General features: G+C 64.0%; 2 protein-coding genes across 2 annotated transcripts in view; both read left to right on the top strand.

The window, feature by feature from the left end:
- The first annotated feature begins 1,401 nt into the window (after positions 1–1,401).
- Positions 1,402–12,669, top strand: RASGRP2 (RAS guanyl releasing protein 2). Its single transcript, XM_050339227.1, is given in 17 exon segments — positions 1,402–1,474; positions 1,879–1,981; positions 2,439–2,504; positions 2,892–3,011; positions 3,283–3,478; positions 3,896–4,069; positions 4,387–4,503; positions 4,941–4,972; positions 4,974–5,220; positions 5,442–5,524; positions 6,010–6,063; positions 6,065–6,135; positions 6,442–6,557; positions 6,734–6,869; positions 7,340–7,376; positions 7,750–7,945; positions 12,610–12,669. Coding segments are annotated over 17 exon segments (1,881 nt in total).
- The window catches only part of NRXN2 (neurexin 2), a 39,326-nt gene continuing 27,817 nt past the window's right edge, over positions 9,001–20,509 (top strand). The window contains 6 exon segments of the mRNA XM_050339223.1: positions 9,001–9,071; positions 12,610–14,533; positions 16,556–16,576; positions 18,712–18,741; positions 19,235–19,300; positions 19,951–20,252. Coding sequence (XP_050195180.1) covers positions 12,751–14,533; positions 16,556–16,576; positions 18,712–18,741; positions 19,235–19,300; positions 19,951–20,252 — 2,202 coding nt within the window. The 5' untranslated portion in view covers positions 9,001–9,071; positions 12,610–12,750.

The following is a 20,509-nucleotide window of genomic DNA, read 5'->3' as shown; positions in this document are numbered from 1 at the left end:
CTGGGGGAGTGGGGACCCTGCGGCATCACTGGGTGAACTAGGGGGGTCCCTCCCCTAAAAATAAGGAAAATAAAGGAATTAAAGGAAATAAAGGAATTAAAGGAATTAAAAGAATTAAAGAAAATAATTAAAGAAATTAAAGTAAGGACAATAAAGAAATTACAGAAATTCCGGATTTTTTATGTCTCCTCCCCCGGGATCTAGGTTCCCCTCTCAACATTTAGGGAGTCTAAAGGGGTTCTTATAGGAGGGATCTGGTGGGCTCCGGCCTCCCGGGGTGGTTCTGGGGCCTCCACCCTCCTCACCCCTCCCGGGGCACTCCTGGCACGGCGTTTCTGTTTAACCACAAACCACTTCCCCCATCCCCACCCATCCCGGGCACCTCAAAACCTCCCCGAACCCACCCCAAGCCCCCCAGATCCCGGCTCCGCCCCTCCCGTGTCCTCCCGCCACGGCCGCGGCCACCGGAGCAGGTGGGTCCGGGATGGAAGGTCTCGGGGGTCCCGGGGGACTCTGGGGTATCTGGGGGCGATGTCGGGGAGTCCCCGAAGGGTCTCGGGGGCGGGGAGGGGGCAGTGGAGGATCCCCGCGTGTCCCCCCAGAGCCCCCTACCAGTGGTTCTAGTTCCCCGAGATAACCGTCCCAGTGTGTTCAGTGCTCCCAGTACTGGCCCTGTCCCACTGCTCCCAGTTTTTCCAGCACCCCCATCCCATTCCTCCCAGTTACCCTCATTCTAGTACCCGGGGGTACCCCTGTCCCAGTGCTCCCACTACCCCCAGTTCCAGCTGTCCCAGTGCCCCGGGATACTCCCATTTTAGTGGTCCCAGTCCCCTCACCAGTGCCCCCAGTGTCTCTCACTCCCATTTCCCTCCGTCTCCCCAGTCCCTCCCAGTCCCCCCCAGTCGTGTGTCCCACCCCGTACTGGGACGCTCCGGAACTGGGGCTCAGGAAGGGCCGCGTTATCGGAGAATGCAGGACCCAGGAGGGGGAAATTGGGGTGTCAGGGGCGACTCGGGGAGAGCGGGAGGGGAAATTGGACCCCCCCACGCCCCGCTCACGAGGGTTGTGCAAACGCTTGTGCAAGACCCCGTCCGGGGCAGGGGGGCTACGGGGGGGTCTGGCACTTCTAAACCGAGACCCCCAGAGCCAGAGACACCCCTCCCACCGGGACCTCCAAATCAGGACTTCTGGGGCTCGGGGAACTGGGATCCCTAAGCGGTCCCCACCAGGTCCCTCCCAGCCCCCCCAGCCAGCCCCTTCGTGCCCAAGGACCCCCAAAATGAGACCCCGCAGGACATGGGGACCCCTTGGGCCCCCCCAGCTCCACTTTGGGAGGTCCTGGTGGGTCCCTGTTGCTGACACTATCCCCCTCCACGATCCCCCCAGTTTTTGGGTCTCACCATGAGCTGCTCCCTGGACCTGGATCAAGCCCCCACCCTGGATGAGTTGCTGCGGGGCTGCGTCGATGCCTTTGGTGTGGGGGCCCCGGGTTGGGGGTCCGGGGGGGTTCTGAGGGTCCAGGGGTCCCCGAGGTCTGGGGGGATTCCAGGGCTTGGGGGGTTCCGGTGTTTGGGAACCCCCTGGATTTGGGGGCCCCTGAGGTTTACGGGTTTCCTGTGCTTGGGGGGCCCCAGCATTTGGGAGGGCCCTGGGATTTGGGGGGGTTCTTGAAGGCTCTTGGTGGGGGGGTGGGCTGTGCATCTTCTGAGTCCCAGGGGTTTGGTCTGGGGGGGTTCTGGGCTCTGGGGTGTCCCTGAGATCTGGAGAGCTCTAGGGGGAAGAGTTTGGGGGTTTGGAGGGGGTTCTGGGGAGGCTGGGGGTCCCAGGGGGGTGTTGGGCTGTTGCTGGGTTTTTGGAGTGACTCCTCTGCCCCCCCAGATGCACAGGGGAAGGTTCGGGACCCCCAACTCGTCCGGCTCTTCCTGGCGACGCACCCCTGGTACCTCCCCCAGGCTGAGATGGCTGGGAAGCTGCTGAGCCTATATCCTTGGGGATCCCTCCGGAGCCCCCCCAGAAACCTTCCAGGACCCCCAAACTGCCCCAGGGACACCCCAAACCCCCGAGAATGCCTCCAAACCTCCCTGAACCCTTCGGAACCCTCCCGGGACCCCAACCCCACCCCAGGGACACCCCAAATTCCCCAAGACCCCCAAACTTCACAGGATCCCTCCCAAAACGCCACCCCTGGTACCTGCTCCAGGCCGAGGTGCACGGGAAGCTGCTGATTTATTCTTGGAGACCCCACTGGACACCCCTGAGATCCCTTTCTTTGACCCCTGGAGGGTCTTGAATCCCTGGGGACCCCTGACACCCCTCCAAATATTCCTGATTCCCCAGGATGCCCCAAGCCCCCCAGGGACCCCCTCCTAATCCCCCAAGCCCCCCAGGACCCCTCTAGGAACCCCCAAATCCCTGCACAGGCTCCTTGACCCCTCCACGGTGCAGGAGTCAGGGGACTCAGCCGAGGGTCCCTCTCTGCGCCTCAAGATCCGCCACTTGGTCCGGTGAGTGAAGCAAAAAAACCTCTCTGGGCCCCTCCAAACCCCCTGGGATCCCCAAGCCCCCTCTGGGAACCCCCAAACTGTGTTGGGACTCCCAAACCCTCTCAGGGATCCCCAAAACTCTCTTCTGGGACCCTCCAGACACCTCTGGGGAACCTGTAACCTCCCCTGGGGACCCTCAGGCCCCCTCCAGAGACCCTAAATCCCCCCTAGACCCCCCAACCTCCCCCAGGAACCATAAAACACCCATCTGGGGACTCCACAGACCCCTTTGGGAACCCCACAATCTCCCAGGGACTGCCACAAACCCTCTCTGAGGACCCCATAACCTCGTTGGGGACCCCCCAGATTTTTGTGGTTTCCCTGAGCCCTCTCCTTCCCCTCCCCCAGGTACTGGATCCGGGCATTCCCGCGGGAGCTCTCCGGGGACCCCCAGGTTTTGGGGAAGCTGCGGGAACTGGAGGCGGAGCTGGGGGGGGACCCCAAAACCCCCCTTGGCCTCAGCAACCTGTACGTGGGGGACACAGGGGGCAATGGGGGGCACTGGGGCATGGGGTGACACGGGGACGGGGGAAATGTGAGTGGCACAGGAATGGGAGGGTGGGATCAGGGGGCACACGAGGGTGCAGTGGGGAGGGAGGACTGGGGGGTACAATGGGGAAATTAGGGGCACAGGGGAGGGGGTGGGTAGGGGACACAAGACTATGGGGGGCAGAGGGGGCACGGGGGGGGCTCGAGGCATGTCTGTTTGCACACGCATGTGCAGCCTATGCATGCACAGGCCAGAGGAGGGTGACGCTGACAACAGTGACGATGACGACGGTGACACTGGTGGTGTCCCCGGGGGGGGTCCCAAGCCCGCGGCCCCCCTTGGGCCCCCCCGGGCCCGGTTCTCACTGCTGCTGGAGCCACTGGAGCCGCTGGAGCTGGCGACGCTGCTGACACACCTGGAGCACCGCGGCTTCGCCCGGCTGAGGGTGAGTCCCTGGGACCCCCGGGTGACACCTGGGGGAGATACCTGTGTGAAACCTCTGTGACTGGGTGTCACTTGTGCGACACCCCCCATCACACCCCTGGTCACACTGCGTGGATTCGCCCGCCTAGGGTGAGACAGCTGGGTGACACACCTGTGTGTGACACACCTGTGTGACACCGTGTGACAACCCACCTCCCGCACTGTCACACCCCGGGCAGCCCCTCCCGCACGGCCCATGTGGGTGTTCGGCAAATCAGGGAGTCCCCCGAATGTCACAGCTCGGTGACGTTCTGTGGCCCCATCCTCCCCATACCCCCCAGCTCCCCTATGTGCCCACGCACAGGTGTGACCCCCCTGTCCCCCAGCCCCCGATGCAATCACACGCGGGTGTGACGCCCCTGTCCCCCCGTCCCCACAGCTCTGCGACATCCGCACCTTCGCTCTCTCGGCGGGCGCCTCCTGCCCGCCCTCGCTCCGCCGCCAGGTGGCGCTGTCCAACGGGCTCTCGCGCTGGGTTCAGCTGCGCGTTCTGCGCCCCCTGGCGGCCGCACAGCGCGCGGCGGCGCTGGGGCAGTGCCTGCTCCTGGCCCAGGTGAGACCCCCGGAGACCCCCTGTGGACTCCCTATAGACCCCCTTACAGACCCCCTATAAACCCTTCCCATAATCCTGACCCACAGCCCTGGGGCAGTGCCTGCTCCTGGCCCAGGTGAGACCCCCGGAGACCCCCTGTGGACTCCCTATAGACCCCCTATAAACCCTCCCATAACCCTGACCCACAGCCCTGGGGCAGTGCCTGCTCCTGGCCCAGGTGAGACCCCCAGCCCCATGGCTGCCCCACAGTTCCACAGCCCTGCCCCTGCTCCCCACCTGCCCCACAGCCCCTCCCATCAATCCCCTTACCCCCCCAGAGCCTCCTGGAGCTCCGTAACTTCAACTCCCTCTTGGCTGTGGTCGGGGGTCTCGGCCACGGCTCCATCGCGCGGCTGCGCCGGACCCTCGTTCTGCTGCCCCCCCACCTCATCCAGGTGGGGGTCCTGGGGTCACCTGGGGGGTTTGGGGCGGGCACAGGAGGGATACAAGGGGTCTTGAGGGTGCCTCAGGGGCACAGGAAGAGTTCAATGGGGCACATGGGAGTCTTGAGAGGGTCCCAGAGGGGTCCTGGAGGGGTTCTTGGGGACGCTCTGGGGCACATAGGGGGCACGGGAGGGGGCCGGGGGAGTTCTGGGGGGTCCTGGGAACGTGCTGGGGGACACGTGTAGGTCCTGGGGGGGAGGTCCTGGGGAGGCACAGGGGGGTTGGGGGTCTTGGGGGATGGGAAGTTCTGTCACCCCCAGGCTCTGCTCAGTTCTAAAATGTCCCTGTTGTGTTCACCCCGTCCTTGTGCCCCCTCTCTGTCTGTCCCTGTGTGTCCCCTCTGTCTCCGTGTGCCGCTGTGACCCCCAATCTCCCCGGTGCCTCCCAGCTGTGGGCACAGCTTGCTGAGGCCGTGGGCTCGGGGGAACTATCGGAGGTACCGGGCGCTGCTGGGGGGCGCGGGGGGCACGGGGGGGTTCCGGGTGCCGGCGCTCGGGGTTCACCTGCGGGACCTGGTGTCACTGGAGGCAGCGTTGCCGGACTGGGGGGCCAGGGCGCCCCACCCCAACAAGCTGCGCGCGCGCTTCGCCCTGCAAGGCGTGCTGTTGGCGGGGCAGGAGCAGGGACCCCCCGGGGCTCCCCAACCCGACCTGCTCCGCCTGCTGGAGGTGAGAACCCAAAACCCTCCCCAAAACACCCCTGCAGTCACCCCACCCCGACCTGTTCCACAGGCTAGAGGTGAAACCCCAAAGAACCCCCCCCAAAAAAAACCTTGATCCCCCCCAACTCCCCTGGGATCCCCCACCCCGACCTGCTCCTCCTGCTGGAGGTGAGACCCCACCGCACTCCCCATTCCCCCGGACTCCCCGCAGTTCCCCCTCCCCTCCAGGTGTCCCTGGCGCTCGGACCCTCCGAGGAGCAGCTCCACCTGATGTCGCTGCAGCGCGAGCCCCGCAGAGCGCCCCCGTGAGGGCGGGCGGGGGGGCAGAGGGAGGCCAGGGGACACAGGGGACACAGGGAGTGTGAGTGTGCGGGGGCGGATGTGTTCAGAGGGGGCCGGGGGGCAAGGGGAGGCGAGTGGGGAATGGGGGTGGGTGTGCATGGCGGGGTTGGAGTCTGTCTGAAGTGGGGGGTGCAACGGAGGGTTGCAATGGGGGTGGTGTGAGTGTGCAAGGGGGGGCAAGGGGGGCCGTGAGTGTGCAACCAGGGGTGTGTGTGCAACACGGGGGGGGGAGCTGCCACAGCAGAGGGTGACAACACTTGTTGGTGGGTGTGCAAAGACCTGCGGGGGGGCCGTCAGTATGCGATGGAGAGGGCAACACCTTGGGGAGGTGACCAACCCGGAGGGGGTCATTGTGCAATAGAGCCAACTGGTCGTTACTGGGGAGCAGGGGGTGGAATAGGCCCCCCACAGGTTCGACCCCTCCTAATCCCGCTCCCTTCTCTCCCACAGGCAGGACCCCCCCCGGAGCTGCCCCCTGCCAACCCCCCCGAGAGCTGGGTCCTGCCCGACCCCCCGACCCGATCCTGCAGGGCTGCGGCCACGCCTCGAGGCAGCTCGTGGAGGTGGTGGCGCCAAGGGGGTCTGGGGGGTCGGGAGGGTCTTAAGCATGGCCTTGGGGGAGCCCTGGGGACTTGGGGGTTGGGGGTCTCTGGGGGCTGGAGAGTGGTTTGGGGGGAGCCGTGGGGAATTGAGGAGATCAAGAGATGTGGGGAGGGTCGAGGAGTTTGAGTGTCCTTGAGCAGGGGGCTTGGGGGAACTCGAGGGTGAGGGGGTGTGGGGATGACAGTTTGGGGTTTCCAGGGGCCTCGAGGGTTATGGGATGGGGGGGGCGTGAGGATCCTAGGGAGTTCTGGGGGGCCCCAGAGTGACATTTTGGGGGTCTCAGTCCATTTTCCGGAACTACGATGTGGACGGGGATGGTCGGATCTCCTGTGAGGAATTTGAGATCGTAAGGGAAAACTTCCCCCACTTGCCCCCCCTGGGGGAGCTGGACACGGACAGGTGAGACCCCCAACCCCCCTGAGACCCCCAAACCCTGCTGGACCTCTCCAGGGACCCCCAAATATGGGACCCCTCTGACCCTCCATGACTCCTGTGCCCCTCCCCAGGACCGGGGGGCTCAGCCAAGGGGACTCAGATCCCCTGTGACCCCCCCTGACCCCCCCGTGCTCCCCCAGGGACGGGGGTCTCAACCAGGAGGAGGTTCTGGCCTATTTCCTGAGCTGCAGCCAAGGGCCCTCCCCGGGGCCCCCCCACAATTTCCGGGGGCTGCGGGGGCTGCGTGCGGCCACCTGTGAGACCTGTGGGCGACTGGTGAGATCCCGTGGATCCTAGTGAACCCCTCACGTGTCCTTTCCCCCCACCTCGGGTGTCCCTTGCACAACCCCCCCGCAATCCCCTCGTGCCCCTTTCACACCCCTCGTGCCCCTTTCACACCCCTCGTGCTCCTTTCACACCCCTCGTGTCCTTTGTGCACCCTTTGTGCACCCCTTACACGCCCCTGTTGAGCTCCCCCCATGCTCCTCGTGCATCTGACACGACTCCCATGCCCTCCCTGTGCAGCCCTTGCACAACAACACATGTGGCCCCCCTGGTGCTTCGCACACCCCTCGCTCCCACCCCTGCACACCCCCCCCCAGCCTTGCACACCTGTTTTGCACGAGTGTTTCACACGGGGGGAGGGTGGTGGGTGCACCCAGTAAGTCAGGGGGGCTTTGCACGAGGCCTTGCACGAGGAGTGGCCCCTCACACAGGCCCCTCCTGACCCTTCCCCCCATCCCCAGATTTGGGGGCTGCACAAGGACGGACTGGAGTGCAGCGGTGAGCAGGGGGACAAAGGGAGGGGTAAAGGGAGGTTATGGAGGAACTGGGGGGGCTCTGGGTGCTGAGGGGTGATCTGGGTGGCTCTGGATGCCCTGGGAGTGCTTTGGGGGTCTCTGAGTGCTGTGGAGGAAACCTCATGTAGGAGGGGGTTCTGGGGGTCTCTGGATGTGGTGGGAGGTTCGGGGGGGCTCTGGGTGCCATGGAAGAGTCCAGGAGCGCTCTGGGTGACGTGAGAGGGGTTCTGGGGAGCTCTGGAGATGACAGAGGGTTCTGGGGGGCTCTGGGTGTGACAGAGGGTTCTGGGGGGCTCTGGAGATGACAGAGGGTTCTGGGAGGCTCTGGGTGTGATGGGGTCCTTGTGCCCCTCCAGGCTGTGGCCTGCGCTGCCACGTGGGGTGTCGGGAGGGGCTGCGTCCTGAGTGTCGCCGTCGTGCCCAGAGCGTCGCCGCCGCCCCCCCGGACCTCCCCGGACCCCCTGGGCCCCCCAAAGCCCGGCCCCGCTCCTTCAGCCTCTCCCTGCCCTGGCCCCGTCGGGCCTCGTTGCGCCCCCCAGGTGGGACCCCAAAGTCAGGCCCCCTTGGACCCCCCATTTGAGGGGACCCTGGGTTCTGTGCCCCCAAAAAACGACCCCCTTCACTCCCCCAGAGCCCCCCGAGGAGCTGCAGGAGCTGGAGGATGGCGTCTTTGACACCCACCTGTGATGGGTAATGGGGGCCTGGGACCCCCAAACTGGGGTCCTGGATGCCAAAGTCTCTCCAAATTGGGGGCTCAGACACTTGGAAGCCCCCAGCCTGGGGGCCCTGGACACTGGGGTCCCTCACTGACAACCCCTTTCCCTTTTCCACAGAGTCCCGCAGGCTTTGGACCCCCCTGACCTACCTCAGCCTGTGGATTTGGGGGGGCACTGGGGGGTCCCAGACACCTGGGTCCCCAGGGGGAAAGGGGGGGCCTTTCTTGTACTGTGCGAATAAACTCCGTGTCCGTGTGTCTGTCCGTGGGGTCCACTGGGGGGGTGAGGGGGGAGGAATCCAGGTGTCCGGGCCCCGCCCCCACCCCGGGTATCGGTGATGAAGGGGGAAAGGGGGAGGGGGGAGTCAGGGCCCCTCATCAGGATCTGCCGCTAATGAAGGCTAATGAGCCCCCCACGGGGCACAGCTTGGGGAAGGGTGCTCGGGGGAGCTGGGGTGGGGCTGATTATCCTGGGGTGTCTCTATAGGGTTTCTATGGGGCATCATGTGGAGAGGTCACCACGGGGTGTCTGTGGGGCAATTGTGAGACCCCCGGAGGGTCCCTATGGGGCAGCCGTGAGACCCCCGTGGGGCCGGAGCTGTGGGGCAGCTGTGGGGGTCCCTGCGGGGTCTCTGTGGGGCAGATGCAGGACCCCCCGGGGATCTCTGTGGGGCAGCCATGGGTGTCCCTATGGGGTCTCTGTGGGGTGGCCGGGGGTCGCACCATGCCCTGTGCGAAAGGGGGGGTATGCGGGGGGATTTGGGAGGGGGATGCGGGGGAGGGTTGCGGGCGCGCGCGGGCCGGAGCCGGGGAGGAGGGGGTTTGGGGGGCGATGCGGGGGTTGTTGCGGGGGATTGCGGACGCGCGCGGAGCCGGAGCCGTGCGCGTGCCCGGGGCGGGCGGGGGCTGCAGGAGCGGCGGGAGCGGCGGGTGCAGGGCCGCGGCCGGGACCGCCCGGGGCAGGTACCGTGGGGGGCCGCGGAGGCGAGAACGAGGGGCCCGGGGTATCGGGGGCCGGCGGGGTGTGATGGGGACGCGGGGGTCGGAATGAGCGGGGATGGGGGTGCGGGTGCCGGGTGGGGAGGCTGCAGGAGATGCAGGGGATATTTGGAGGCTCCGGAGGGGTCCATGATGCGGGGGGATGTGGGGGAGTGGGGTGTGGCAGGTTTGGGGGTGCAGGGTGCAGGTTTGGGGTGAGGTATGGGGACACAGGAGGATGCGGGGGAGGGTGGAGGATGATGGGGGTCAGGGGACCAGAATGGGGGGACAGTTTTGGGGTCTCAGGGAGGGGGATGCGGGATGGGGGGCGGGATGGGGATGTGGGACTGGGGGGACCGGAGCGTCACATCTCGCCCGCACATCGCCAGGCGGGGTCTGGGGGTGCCCTGAGGGGGGGTGGCAGCTCCCCACCCCGGGGAGGAGCAGCACTCCCCCTCCCCACTGCAGGGTCTGGGGGCTGCATCGTCTCCTCTCCCACCCCAACTGCGGGTCCCCTCCGCCCCCACGAGATTTGGGGAGCTCATCCCCTCCCCCTCGCTGCCGGGAGGGTCTCATCACCCCCCTCCCAATCCCCAGGGCCCCCCCCCTCGGGCGCAGGGCCTGCACTGAGTGTGCAGCACATGCGTGTGCGACAGGCCCGGGCCCCACGGGCGACATCATGCGTGGCACACGCGTGTGAGGGAATGAGAGTGTGAGGGAGCGTGTGAGCGTGCAAAGGGGGCACACGGCCCCGGGATGCATGTGGGTGTGCAGGGGGTTGCACTGCATGGGGGTGCACACGCGTGTGCAGGGCATGGGGGTGAAACAGGGGTGCAGGTGGGTGGGCAGGGGGTGAGTGTGGGGTGTTGGGGTGCAGGTGGGTGCACAGGGCACGTGTGTGTGACACTGGGGGGCACATGGGTGTGTGCATGTCTGGGGGGGTACACACAACTGCATAGGGGGAGGGTGCAGTCCTGGGGTGCACATGAGTGTGCAGGGGGTGTGCTGTGTTGGGGTGCACGTGTGTAGAGGTGTGGGGGTGTTAAACTGAGGTGCACAGGAGTGTGCAGGGGGGTGTTCACGCAGCAGCGGGGTGCACACGAGTGTGAACATGTTTGGGGGTATGTGCATGTCACAGGGTGCACATGAGTGTGCAAGGGCAGTGTGTGCAGACTTGGGGTGAACATGAGTGTGTGCATGTCTGGGGTGTGCACGTGCACCACAGTGGGGTGCACAAGCACGTGAATGTGTTTGGGGGGGGTGTGCACCAAACTGGGGGACACATGGGTGTGCAGGGAGGGGTGTGCAAAGCTGGGGTGCAGGTGAGTGTGCAAGGGGTGCACCCTGTGTTGGGGTGCAGGGCAGTGTGTTGGATCTGGGGGGTGCCTGCCTGTGCAGACCTGGGGTGCACACGAGTGTGCAGGGGGGTTCACACTGCATTGGGGTGCACACGTGTGTGAGCATGTTTGGTGGTGCATTTGCACCAAAGTGGGGTGCAGGGGAGCGTGCAGGGGGTGTGTGTACACACCTGGGGTGCAGGTGAGTGTGCAGAGCGGGTGTGCACACCTGGGGTACAGGGGAGTGTGTGGGGGTGCACAAGGTGTGCAGGTCAGTGCAGGGGGGTTATGCTGTGTTGGGGTGCACACGTGTGTGCGCATCTCAGGGGTGTGCACCAAGCTGGGGTACAGGTGAGTGTGCAGGGGGGTGCACCCCAAAGTGGGGTGCAGGGAGGGGTGCAGACTCCAGTGGGGTGCACATGCAGACACATCTGAGGGGTGTGTGCATGCCAACAGGGGTGCTCCTGAGTGTGCAGGAGGTGTGCACCTCAAAGTGGGGGGCATAAGTGTGTGCAGGGCATGTGTGTGCCAAACTGGGGTCACACACATGTGCGGGGGGGGTAGTGCTGCATTGGGGTGCACGAGCGTGTGCATTTTGGGGAGTGTACAAAGCTGGGGTGCACGTGAGTGTTTGGGGGATTCACACTGGTGTGCACAGGAGGGTGTGAGGGGTGTGCACAAAACTGGGGTGCACGAGAGCCTGTGCAGGTATGTGTGGGGTGTTCACGCTGCCCTGGGGGCACAGGGGTGTGCAGGGGGGTGCAGGTGAGTGTGCAGGGGTCCCCTGCACAAGTGTGAGCGTGTGGCTGCAGAGGGGGTGCACGTGGAGGGGTGTGACCCAGAGTGTGCAAGGTAGGGGGTGTGTGACCCAGCAGGTGTCTGTGTGTGTGCGTGTGTGAGCACGTGTGTGTGTGTGTGTGCATGGAGGGGGTGTGCAGGTGTGTATGTGAGCACGTGTGTGTGTGTGTTTGCACAAGGGTGATGTGTGTGAGCACGTGTGTGTGTGTGCACGGGGGGTGTGTGCAGGTGTGTGTGTGTGAGCACGTGTGTGTGTGAGCATGTGTGTGTGCATGCACAGGTGTGTGTTCAAGTGAGGGGGTGCACACGTGTGTGCCGGGTGTGGGGTTGTACATGCACACATGCGTGTGCATGTACACACATGCGTGTGCCTACGTGTGTGTCCGTGAGTGCATCCGTGCACAGGCATGTGCAAGGCAGGGTTGCTCACACGTGGGAGGTGCAGCCCCAGGCACATGCATGTGCAAGGGCGTGTCTGTGTGTGAGAGCACACGTGTGTGAGGCCGCAGCTGGGGCGGGTTTGGGACAGCCCAGACACGGGGTCGCCCCCCACAGTTCTCCCCCTGTCCCTCCTCCTCCCGGCCCTGTCTCCTCCCCATGACCTTCAGGTGCCTGCGGGGGACACGAGGGACATGAGTGTCTGGGTGCCTCTCCCCCTCCCACTTTTCCCCCCGAGCCCCCACAGACACCCCTCGGGGGACCCAAGCGGCTGAGTGGGGGGGACTTCCCTACAGATGCCCCCCTAGAGTCCCCTTAACCCCCCCGGGGGAGGTGCTGTGTCCGGATTCACCTTCTTCACTCACAGCCTCCCCAGAGCCCCCCCAGACCCCTCTGGGGGGACCCAGGTGTCCAGGTGCCCCCTCCCCCCCTTATCAACCATCAGTGATCGATAATTAATTAATTAATCACCCCCGGGGGGGGAAGGGCACACCGAGGACACCCATGGAGTGGGGGAGTGTGCCCAGACACGGGGAGGGTCAATGGGGTCTCTGAGGGGATCTCTGGGGGGATCCTCCTCACCCTGGGCCCCCCTGGGACTGGGGGTGGGGGGTGCCATGGGGAGGGGGTCGCTGTCAATCCCCCCTCCCCCCCTGCAGGTGCAGCAGTTAATGTGATTGGCTAATTATGCGGCGCATGTTAATGAGCCCCATTAGCCAATGAGGGGTGTTATAAATAACCTGGGGGCTCATTTGCATAATGCCAGGGCCCGGGTTGCTGCGGTGACCGACCCCCCTTCCCCCCCCCCCAATCACCAGGTTAATTAAGGGGCTGATAACTGGCGGGGGGGGGGGGGAGCGGATGCCTGAGCCCACCCCTGGATACCTGGAGCCCCCCTGGACACCTGAGTCGCCCCAAGTTCCTCCTCCCTGACTCTCTTTCCCCTCCAGGTGCCTCCGGACCCCCCGGCCTGGCTGTCGCCCCCGCCGGGGCCACCCATGCGGCTGTGAGAGGACGGGGGTGGCCGGGCCCCCCCAGGCCCCCCCAGGGCCGCCCCAACCCGCCCAGGCTCCGCAGCCACCCCAGGCGCCATGACCTGTCCAGATGCCGAGGGGCACCCGATGCCCAGGGGCCACCAAGAGACTAAAGCCCACCTGGGCTCTGAGACCCACCACAGCTCCATGGTCCATCAAGGCTCTGAGGACCACCAAGAGACTAAAGCCCACTTGGGCTCTGTGGCCACTCGAGGCTCCATGGCCAACTGGGATTCCTTGGTCAACCAGGACCACCGAGAGACTTGGGACCACTTGGGCTCTGTGACTCCCCTGGGCTCCATGACCCATCAGGGCTCCCAGGACCGCCTGGAGACTGAGGCCCACCTGGGCTCTGTGACCAACCAAAGCTTCATGGGTGACCAGGACCCCCAGGACCACCCAGAGCCCAGCACTGATGATGGCTCCATGGTGCTGTTGGACTCAAAGGTCTCCCAAGGCTCCACACGCAACCAAGGCTCTGAGGACCACCCGGAGACCCAGGTCAGCCGGGTCCCTGTGACCCACGTGGGGTCTGTGGCCAATCAAGGTTCCACGGGCAACCAGGACCCCTCGGCCCACCCAGAACCCACCGTTGATGATGGCTCCATGGTCCTGTTGGACTCAAAGGTCAACAAAGGCTCAATGGCTTGTATAGACTTGAAGGTCCACCAAGACTCTATGGCCTCCCAAGTCTGTGAGGACCTCCGAGAGCCCAAGGTCATCCAGGACCCCCTGGCCAACCAAAGCCCCACTGCCCCTGTAGAGGCCAAGGTTAACGAAGACCCTGTAGTGTGTCTAAACTTGAGGGTCCACCAAGACCCTGTAGCCAACCAAGCCCCCGAGGACCCCCAAGAGCCCAAGACCAACCAAGACCCCATGGACCACCTTGACAGCCAGGTTGACCAAGACTCCGTGGCTCTTATAGACTTGAAGGTCCACCAAGCCCCCAGGGCCAATCCAGTGGATCCCCAAGAGACCAAGGTCAACCACAGCTCCACGGCATGTTTGGACTTGAGGGTCCACCAGGACACTGTGGCCAAGGGATGCTGCACCACCCATCCAGGGACTGAGTCCCATCGACCACCCCCACCCACCTGGGCCACCACGGCCCCCCGCCCATGTCCCCACGTCCCCTCGGGCACCCGCCTGGGGCTGGTGCTGCTGACGCTGGGGTCCCTTGTGCTGCCCTGTGCCTGGGGGTCGGTGCTGGAGTTTGGGGGCGCCCCAGGACAGTGGGCGCGCTACGGGCGGTGGGCGCCGGGCGCAGGGGGGCAGCTCAGCTTCCGCCTCAAGACCAACGTGACACGGGCGCTGCTGCTGTACCTGGACGACGGCGGCAACTGTGACTTCCTGGAGCTACTGGTGGCCGAAGGCCGGCTGCGGCTGCGCTTCGCCATTGCCTGTGCTGAGCCCGCCACGCTGGAGCCGCCGGCACCGGTCAGCGACGGACGCTGGCACGCGGTGCTGCTGACCCGGCATGCGCGGCACGCGGCGCTGGCCGTGGATGGGGAGGCCCGGGCGGCCACCGTGCGCTCCAAGCGCCCCGACATGGCCGTGGTCAGTGACCTGTTCGTCGGGGGGATCCCGCCCGACGTGCGGCTCTCAGCGCTGACGCTCAGCACCGTCAAGTACGAGCCGCCGTTCCGCGGGTGGGTGGCCGACCTGCGGGTGGGCGACGCGCCGGCAGCGCTGCTGGGGGCCCAGGGGGTCCGGGGCGATGGTGACGAGCGCTGTACCCACCACCCACCCTGCGCCCACGGCGGCCGCTGCGCCCTGCACCGCGGGGAACCCCGCTGCGACTGCACCGGCACCGGCCACCACGGGCCCTTCTGCGAGGAAGGTGAGGGCGCGGGGAAGGCGGGAGCTGGGGAGTCGTGGGAGGGGTGGCGGCTGTGGTGGGTGTGAAACCAGATGGGGTCCCCATGTCCTGGTATTTCTCCATGTCCTTGCCGCATTGGGCACCTTCGCAACATTGGGCATCACCGTGTTCCTCCATGTTCCTGTGTCCTCGTGTTGTTGTATCCCCAAGTCCCTCTGTGTCTTTGTGTCTTCCTGCTGTTGTGTGTCCTCGTGTGTCCACACGTGTCTTTCTCCGTGTCCTCGTGGCACTGAACACACTCCATGGTGTTGGTTGTGTCCTCGTGCTGCTCATCACGCTGTTTCTCCCTGTCTCCCCTGGTGTTGCGCGTCCTCTTATCACGGTGTTCTCCTGTCTTTCTTTGCGCTTGTGGAGTTCTGTCTTCTCAGTGTCTTTGTGTGTTGGGTGTCCTCATGCTCCATGTCCTCGTGTCCTCCTGGTTCACACATCCTCTGTCCCTGTGTCCTTGTGTCACCCCATGCCTTCACATCACCATGATGTTCCACATCATTGTGGCTGCACACGCGTGTGCTTCTCCATGTCCTCGTGTCCTCCTGGTGTCACTCCCTGTCTTCACCTCTTCCTGCCACTGTGTGTCCCCATGTCCTGATGTCCTTCCTTACCCTTATGGTGTTGCATGTCCACACATGGCCCCCCATGATCCTCGTGTCCCACCCTGGTCCTTGTGTCTCTCCCTGTCCTGATGTCCTTCCATGTCCTCATGTCCCCATCTTTGCCTATCGTTGTGCCCTTGTACCACACAGAGAGGGGGGTGGGTCAGGATCCCCCTGGCAGGGGTTGACAGGAGTTTGGGGACCCCCAGGCCCTCCCCAGAGTGTCACCTCCCGTGTTTACTGGTGCAATTGCACGCCCTGGTGCCCCCACCCATCCCCAACACGTGCACACCCTCGTGCCATTGCATGTCCCGCTGCTCCCGCACGCCCGTGGGCCCTCGTGCAAGGCACCCAGGCCTGGGTGACCTCAGGGGTGACTGGGACAGCTGGGTGTGCCCTGGGTGGCCCCTGGGCATGCCCTGGGCATGGGGGTCCCTCGTCTGGACCCGCCCTCGTGCAAACACGCCCTCGCACACGTCCCCAGGACCCGGGGACAACCGCTCGGTGTCACCGTGGTGACAGCATCCTCCGGGCGCGTTGCCAGGGCTGGTTGCCATGGCGCTGCCGGGGCTGGGTACCCGTTGCCATGGCGATGCTCAGGCCTGTCTCCGTGGCGACGGTTGTCACGGCATCACAGGATGCTCCCTCTGCGTCCTTGAGGGGGGAGAGGGACAGGGACAGGGACAGGGGAATGGAGGGTGCCCTGGGGACCATGGAGGCCCTAGGAGTGCTGCAGGGTACCACGGGGTACATGACCCCTGGGGGGCATGGGGGTGCTGTGGGGTGTGCCAAGGGGATGCAGCCCCTGGAGTGTGCTGTGGGGTGCACTGTGCGGTGCACAGGCCCTGTGGGGTGTGTTATGGGGTGCTGTGTCCTTGTGGACTGTGTTAGAGGGTGCTGGGTCCCTGTGGGGTGCACTATGGGGTATGCAGCCCCCAAGGGGTGCTTTAGGGTGCTATGGGGTGCACTATGGGGTGCAGGGCCCCTGTGGGATGCTTGTGCAGTGCCATGTGTGATGTGGGGTCCCCATGGGTGTGTACAGGGCGTGCCAACCGTCCCTTGGGGTGTGATTTCCCCCCGGGAATGCAAACCCCTCTTGGGGGCTGCAAACCCCCAGGGACACCATGCAGGGCGTGCAAACACCCCTGGGACATGGGGCAGGGTGTGCAAACGGCACCAGGGCGTGCAAACACCCCCCCCGGACGTGTGAATTTATAAACTCTCCTTCGGGGTGTGCACCCCACACACACGCTCTGCCCTGCCCCGAAGGTCAACCCGAGGTCGCAGGGGTGGGAGGGGGCGGGTCACGAGGACACAGTGGGGACACAGGAGGGTCCTGGGCACTAACTGCTCTGCCCCTCCCCCTCCACTGCCCCCCCGGGACCCCCAGAGGAAGAACCCGCGGTGGAAGGTGAGTCAGGGCTGTGTGAGGGGGCATGTTGGGGGTGAGGGGTGGGCACAGCGGGGCGGGGTGGGAGTGCAAGTCTCCGTGTCACCCCCCGAGCAGAGGGTTTGCACGGGGTGGGGGGTTTGTGGCTCAGCAAAGGGGCAGGAAGAGGTACAGGTGTGACAGGGGTGTCACCCCCAGGGCCGTGTGGAGCTGGGGGGCCTCGTGTGTCACAAGGGGTCACGAGGGGTCACGGGGCATCCCAAGGGGGTGCTTGTGAAAGGCAAAGGCCTGTGGGGTGTGAGGGGAGGTGCTTGCATGAGGGGGCGGGGCCACACCAGAGGGCGAGGCTGTGAAAAGGGGGCGGGGCCCACACAAGGAGCACCACCCTCTGCCCCCGGCCATGACGTCACTCTCCGGGTGGCCCAATAAGAGGCTGGCATGCAAATGAAGGGGATGGGGCTGAGCCAATGAAGCGAGGCTCTGCTGTCTAGGGGGTGGGGCTATGCAAATGAGGGCAGGGCTGATAACCAATGGGAGGGGCGGGAAGGATCACAGACTGGCTGGATTGGGTGAGCTCAGCCCCACCCCTGTACAAGGGCCGGGGATTGGATGAGACCCCACGAGAGGCGGGGCTTGCATGAGTGCACACAAATGGGTGTGGCCTGTTGGATGGGCGGAGCCTAAGCAGGTGGGCGTGGTCAGTGCAGGGGCTGTGGGTTTTACAGGGGCGGGGCCTGTACAAAGGCCGGGACCCGCATCCACGTGCATCGCACGAGGCCCTCCTGGAGCCCCCCCCCGGCCAAGGGTCCCGGGGTGGGGGAGGGTCCCCGCGCCAGGGGCGGCCCCGCCCCCCCGTGTCTCATCCCTCCCCACCCCCTGGCTTTTCCCCGAAACCTCGGAAAAGGGAAAAACCCGCGGGAAGGCAGAGGGGGAAGGGCAGTGCTGCCTGTGTGGCCCCGCCCCCCGCGCTTGTCCCCGCCCCCGCCCTTCCTACCCCCGGCATCGCCCGATGCCGTCACAAGTTAAAGGAGGTTTAAGTTGTGACGGGGCCCCTCCCCCACCCGGGGCCCCTCCCTCCCCCCTGGGACTTTCGGTCATTTTGGGTTTTTTGGTTAATTTTAATTTTTTTAATTCTGATTTTTTTATTTTTATCTTTTTTAATTAATTTCTCTTTCATTCCCATTTTCCCCTTTTGTTCCCATTTGGCTGCTTTTCCTTTACTTTTTCGTTTTATTTCCCTTTTTCTTTTACTTTTCCCATTATTTAAACTTTTTTATTATTTTCCCTTCTTTAATTATTTTTCATTCCTTATTAGTAGTTGTTATTTTATTATTTCCCCTTTTTTCGTGACTTTCCCTTTATTTTTATTATTTTTCCTTTTTTACATATTTTCCCTTCTTTAAATTATTTTCCCTTTTTATTTTTTCCTTGTTTTATTCCTCTCCATTTTTAATAACAGTCCCCCCTTTTTTATCATTTTCTCCTTATTTTAATTATTTTTCTTCTAAAAATTGTTTTTCTCTCTTGAATAATTTTTTGAATATTTTCCCTTTTTGTATCCAATTTTTCTTTTTTATCTCCCTTTTTTGCTTTGCCTTCCTTACTGCTTTTCTTCTTTTTTTTTTTCTCTTTGATTAGTTTCCCTTTTTAAATTATTTTTCCTTTTCCCACTTTTTTCTATTTTAATTTTTTGCTCTTTTCCCTTATTTTGCTGATTTCACCCTTTTTATCAATTTCCTCCTTTCCCTTGCTTTGACCCTTTTCACTTTTTTCCTCTTTCTCCTTTTTCCTCCCTTTTCCCTTTCGTCCCTTTTCCTTTTTCCCTTCCTTTCCCTACTTTTCCTTTTTTCTGTTTTCCGTTTTTCCATTTTTCTTTTTTCCCGTTTTTCTCTTTCTCTGCTTTTTCTCCCTTTCGTTTTCTTTCAACACTTTTGTTTCCTTTCCCATTTTACCCCAATTTCCTTTTCCCCACCACTTTTCCCCATTTCCCTCCCCGCTCCGAGCACCTCCCCCTCCCCTCCCGCCCGTGTTTAAACACTTTCCCTTTTCTTTCCCCAAAATTTTCCCTTTTCCCATCACTTTGGCTTTCGTTCTCTGCACCTCCCCCGTCCCTCTCCCTCCCTCGCCCCGTCCCCTCCCTCCCCTCCTCCCCCCAGGTCCCGCCCACCTGCGACTCACCGGCCAAGGTAAAGACGCGCCCTCGGGCCCCTTCCCCACCCCATCCTCATCATCCTCCCCCTCCCTACCTCCATCCCCTCCATGTCCCTCCATCGTGTCTGTGGCTCGTGCGACACGGGGGAGGGGCGGCCGCCTCGCACGGGGACGGGGGTGGGGTGGGGGTGGAGGGGGTGGGATGGGATGGGGGGAGGGACAGCCCCTTCCATGAGCCCTCGTGCAAGGGGGGGTGAGGGCAGCGGCCCCTCGCACGAGGCCTGGGGGGCTTCCCCTCACCCCATGAGGACCAGGGGTGCATTTGAGCCCCCCACGCACGAGGGGGGCCTGAGGGTCCTGCACCCCATCCCCCCCCTCCCGAGGAGGGGGGCAGGGGGTCCTTGCATGGGCATGGGGTTGTGGGATTGGGTGGCCCCTCGTGCGAGGACCTTGAGGGTCCCCTTGCCCTGGCCCGGGGGTCGCACACCTGTGCACACCTGGGCCCCCCCTGACGTGCCCCTTCCCCAGGGCCCGCCGAGGTCGCTGAGGGGGGGCCCGGCCGCGGCGCCGGTGAGATCCAGCAAGCGGCGAAAGGTCAGTGAGGGCGTGACCCTCCCCACTCACCAGGGACCCCCCCTAGATCCTCCAGGAGCCCCCCTGTCCCCCTGCACATCTGGGTCCCCTTGGGGCCACCCACCCACACCTGGGACCTCCCAGGACCCCCCAGGGCCCCCAGCATCCCCCTGCACACCCACGACCCCATTCCCAGACCAGTGTGAGGTCCTGATGTGACATCCCCAAGACAAAACACCCCCATGGAAGACCCCAGTGCAAGGTCTGGTGACAGCGAGACCCCGCTGCGAGATCCCCCGACGAGGTCCCTTGTGCGAGGTACTCCATGCAAGGTCCTTGTGACAATGTCCCCACGACAACATTCCCACACCAGATCCTCACCCCAAAGTCTCCATCATCAGGTCCCCGGTGAGAGTTCCCTGTGCCAGACCCCTGTGCAACACCCCATTGCCGGGTCCCTGCTGCACCGTCCCCACTGGTGTGTCCCCATCACAACGTCCCCATCGCAACACCCCCGTGCAAGACCCTGTTCCGATGTCCCCATGCACAGACCCCATTAGCAGGTCCCTGCTGCAGTGACAAGGTCTCCACATCAGGTCCCCCTGTGAGGTCCCCACACCGGGTCCCAGTGATGAGGTCTCCACACCAGGTCCCCCCCTTGTTCCCCCCAGGCCGCGCCGAGTACGTGGCCACGTTCCGGGGCAGCGAGTTCTTCTGCTACGACGTGTCGCGGTCGCCGGTGCAGAGCAGCGCGGACGAGCTGGCGCTGGCATTCCGCACGCGGCAGCGCCACGGGCTCCTGCTCCACACCGGCCGCGCCGCCGACTTCCTCAACCTGTCGCTCAAGGCCGGCGCCGTGTGGCTCGTCATCAACCTGGGCGCCGGCGCCTTCGAGGCACTGGTGGAGCCCGTCAACGGCAAGTTCCACGACGGCGGGTGGCACCACGTGCGCGTCACGCGCAACCTGCGGCAGGTACGGCAGGGGAGGGCAGGGGAGGGGGGGCGGTCCCAGAGGGGGCAGCTGGGAGTGATGAGAGCCTTGGGCAGCCACCCAGCTGACAGTCTTGGCAGCTCCCCAACTGGGAGCAATGGGAGCCTTGGTCAACCACCCAACTGGGAGCACTGGGAGTAATGGTGGCCTTGATCGGCTTCCCAACTGGGAGCCCTGGGAGCGATGGGAGCCCTGGTCAACCATCCAAGACCACTGGGCATTTTGCTGAGCTCCCCAGC

The sequence above is a fragment of the Myiozetetes cayanensis genome, unplaced genomic scaffold (genome assembly GCF_022539395.1).
Source record: "Myiozetetes cayanensis isolate MyiCay16 unplaced genomic scaffold, myiCay2020 scf89, whole genome shotgun sequence".
Lineage (NCBI taxonomy): Eukaryota > Metazoa > Chordata > Aves > Passeriformes > Tyrannidae > Myiozetetes > Myiozetetes cayanensis.
The sequence above is the reverse complement of the archived record's forward strand: the minus strand, read 5'-3'. Positions and strand labels throughout refer to the sequence as shown.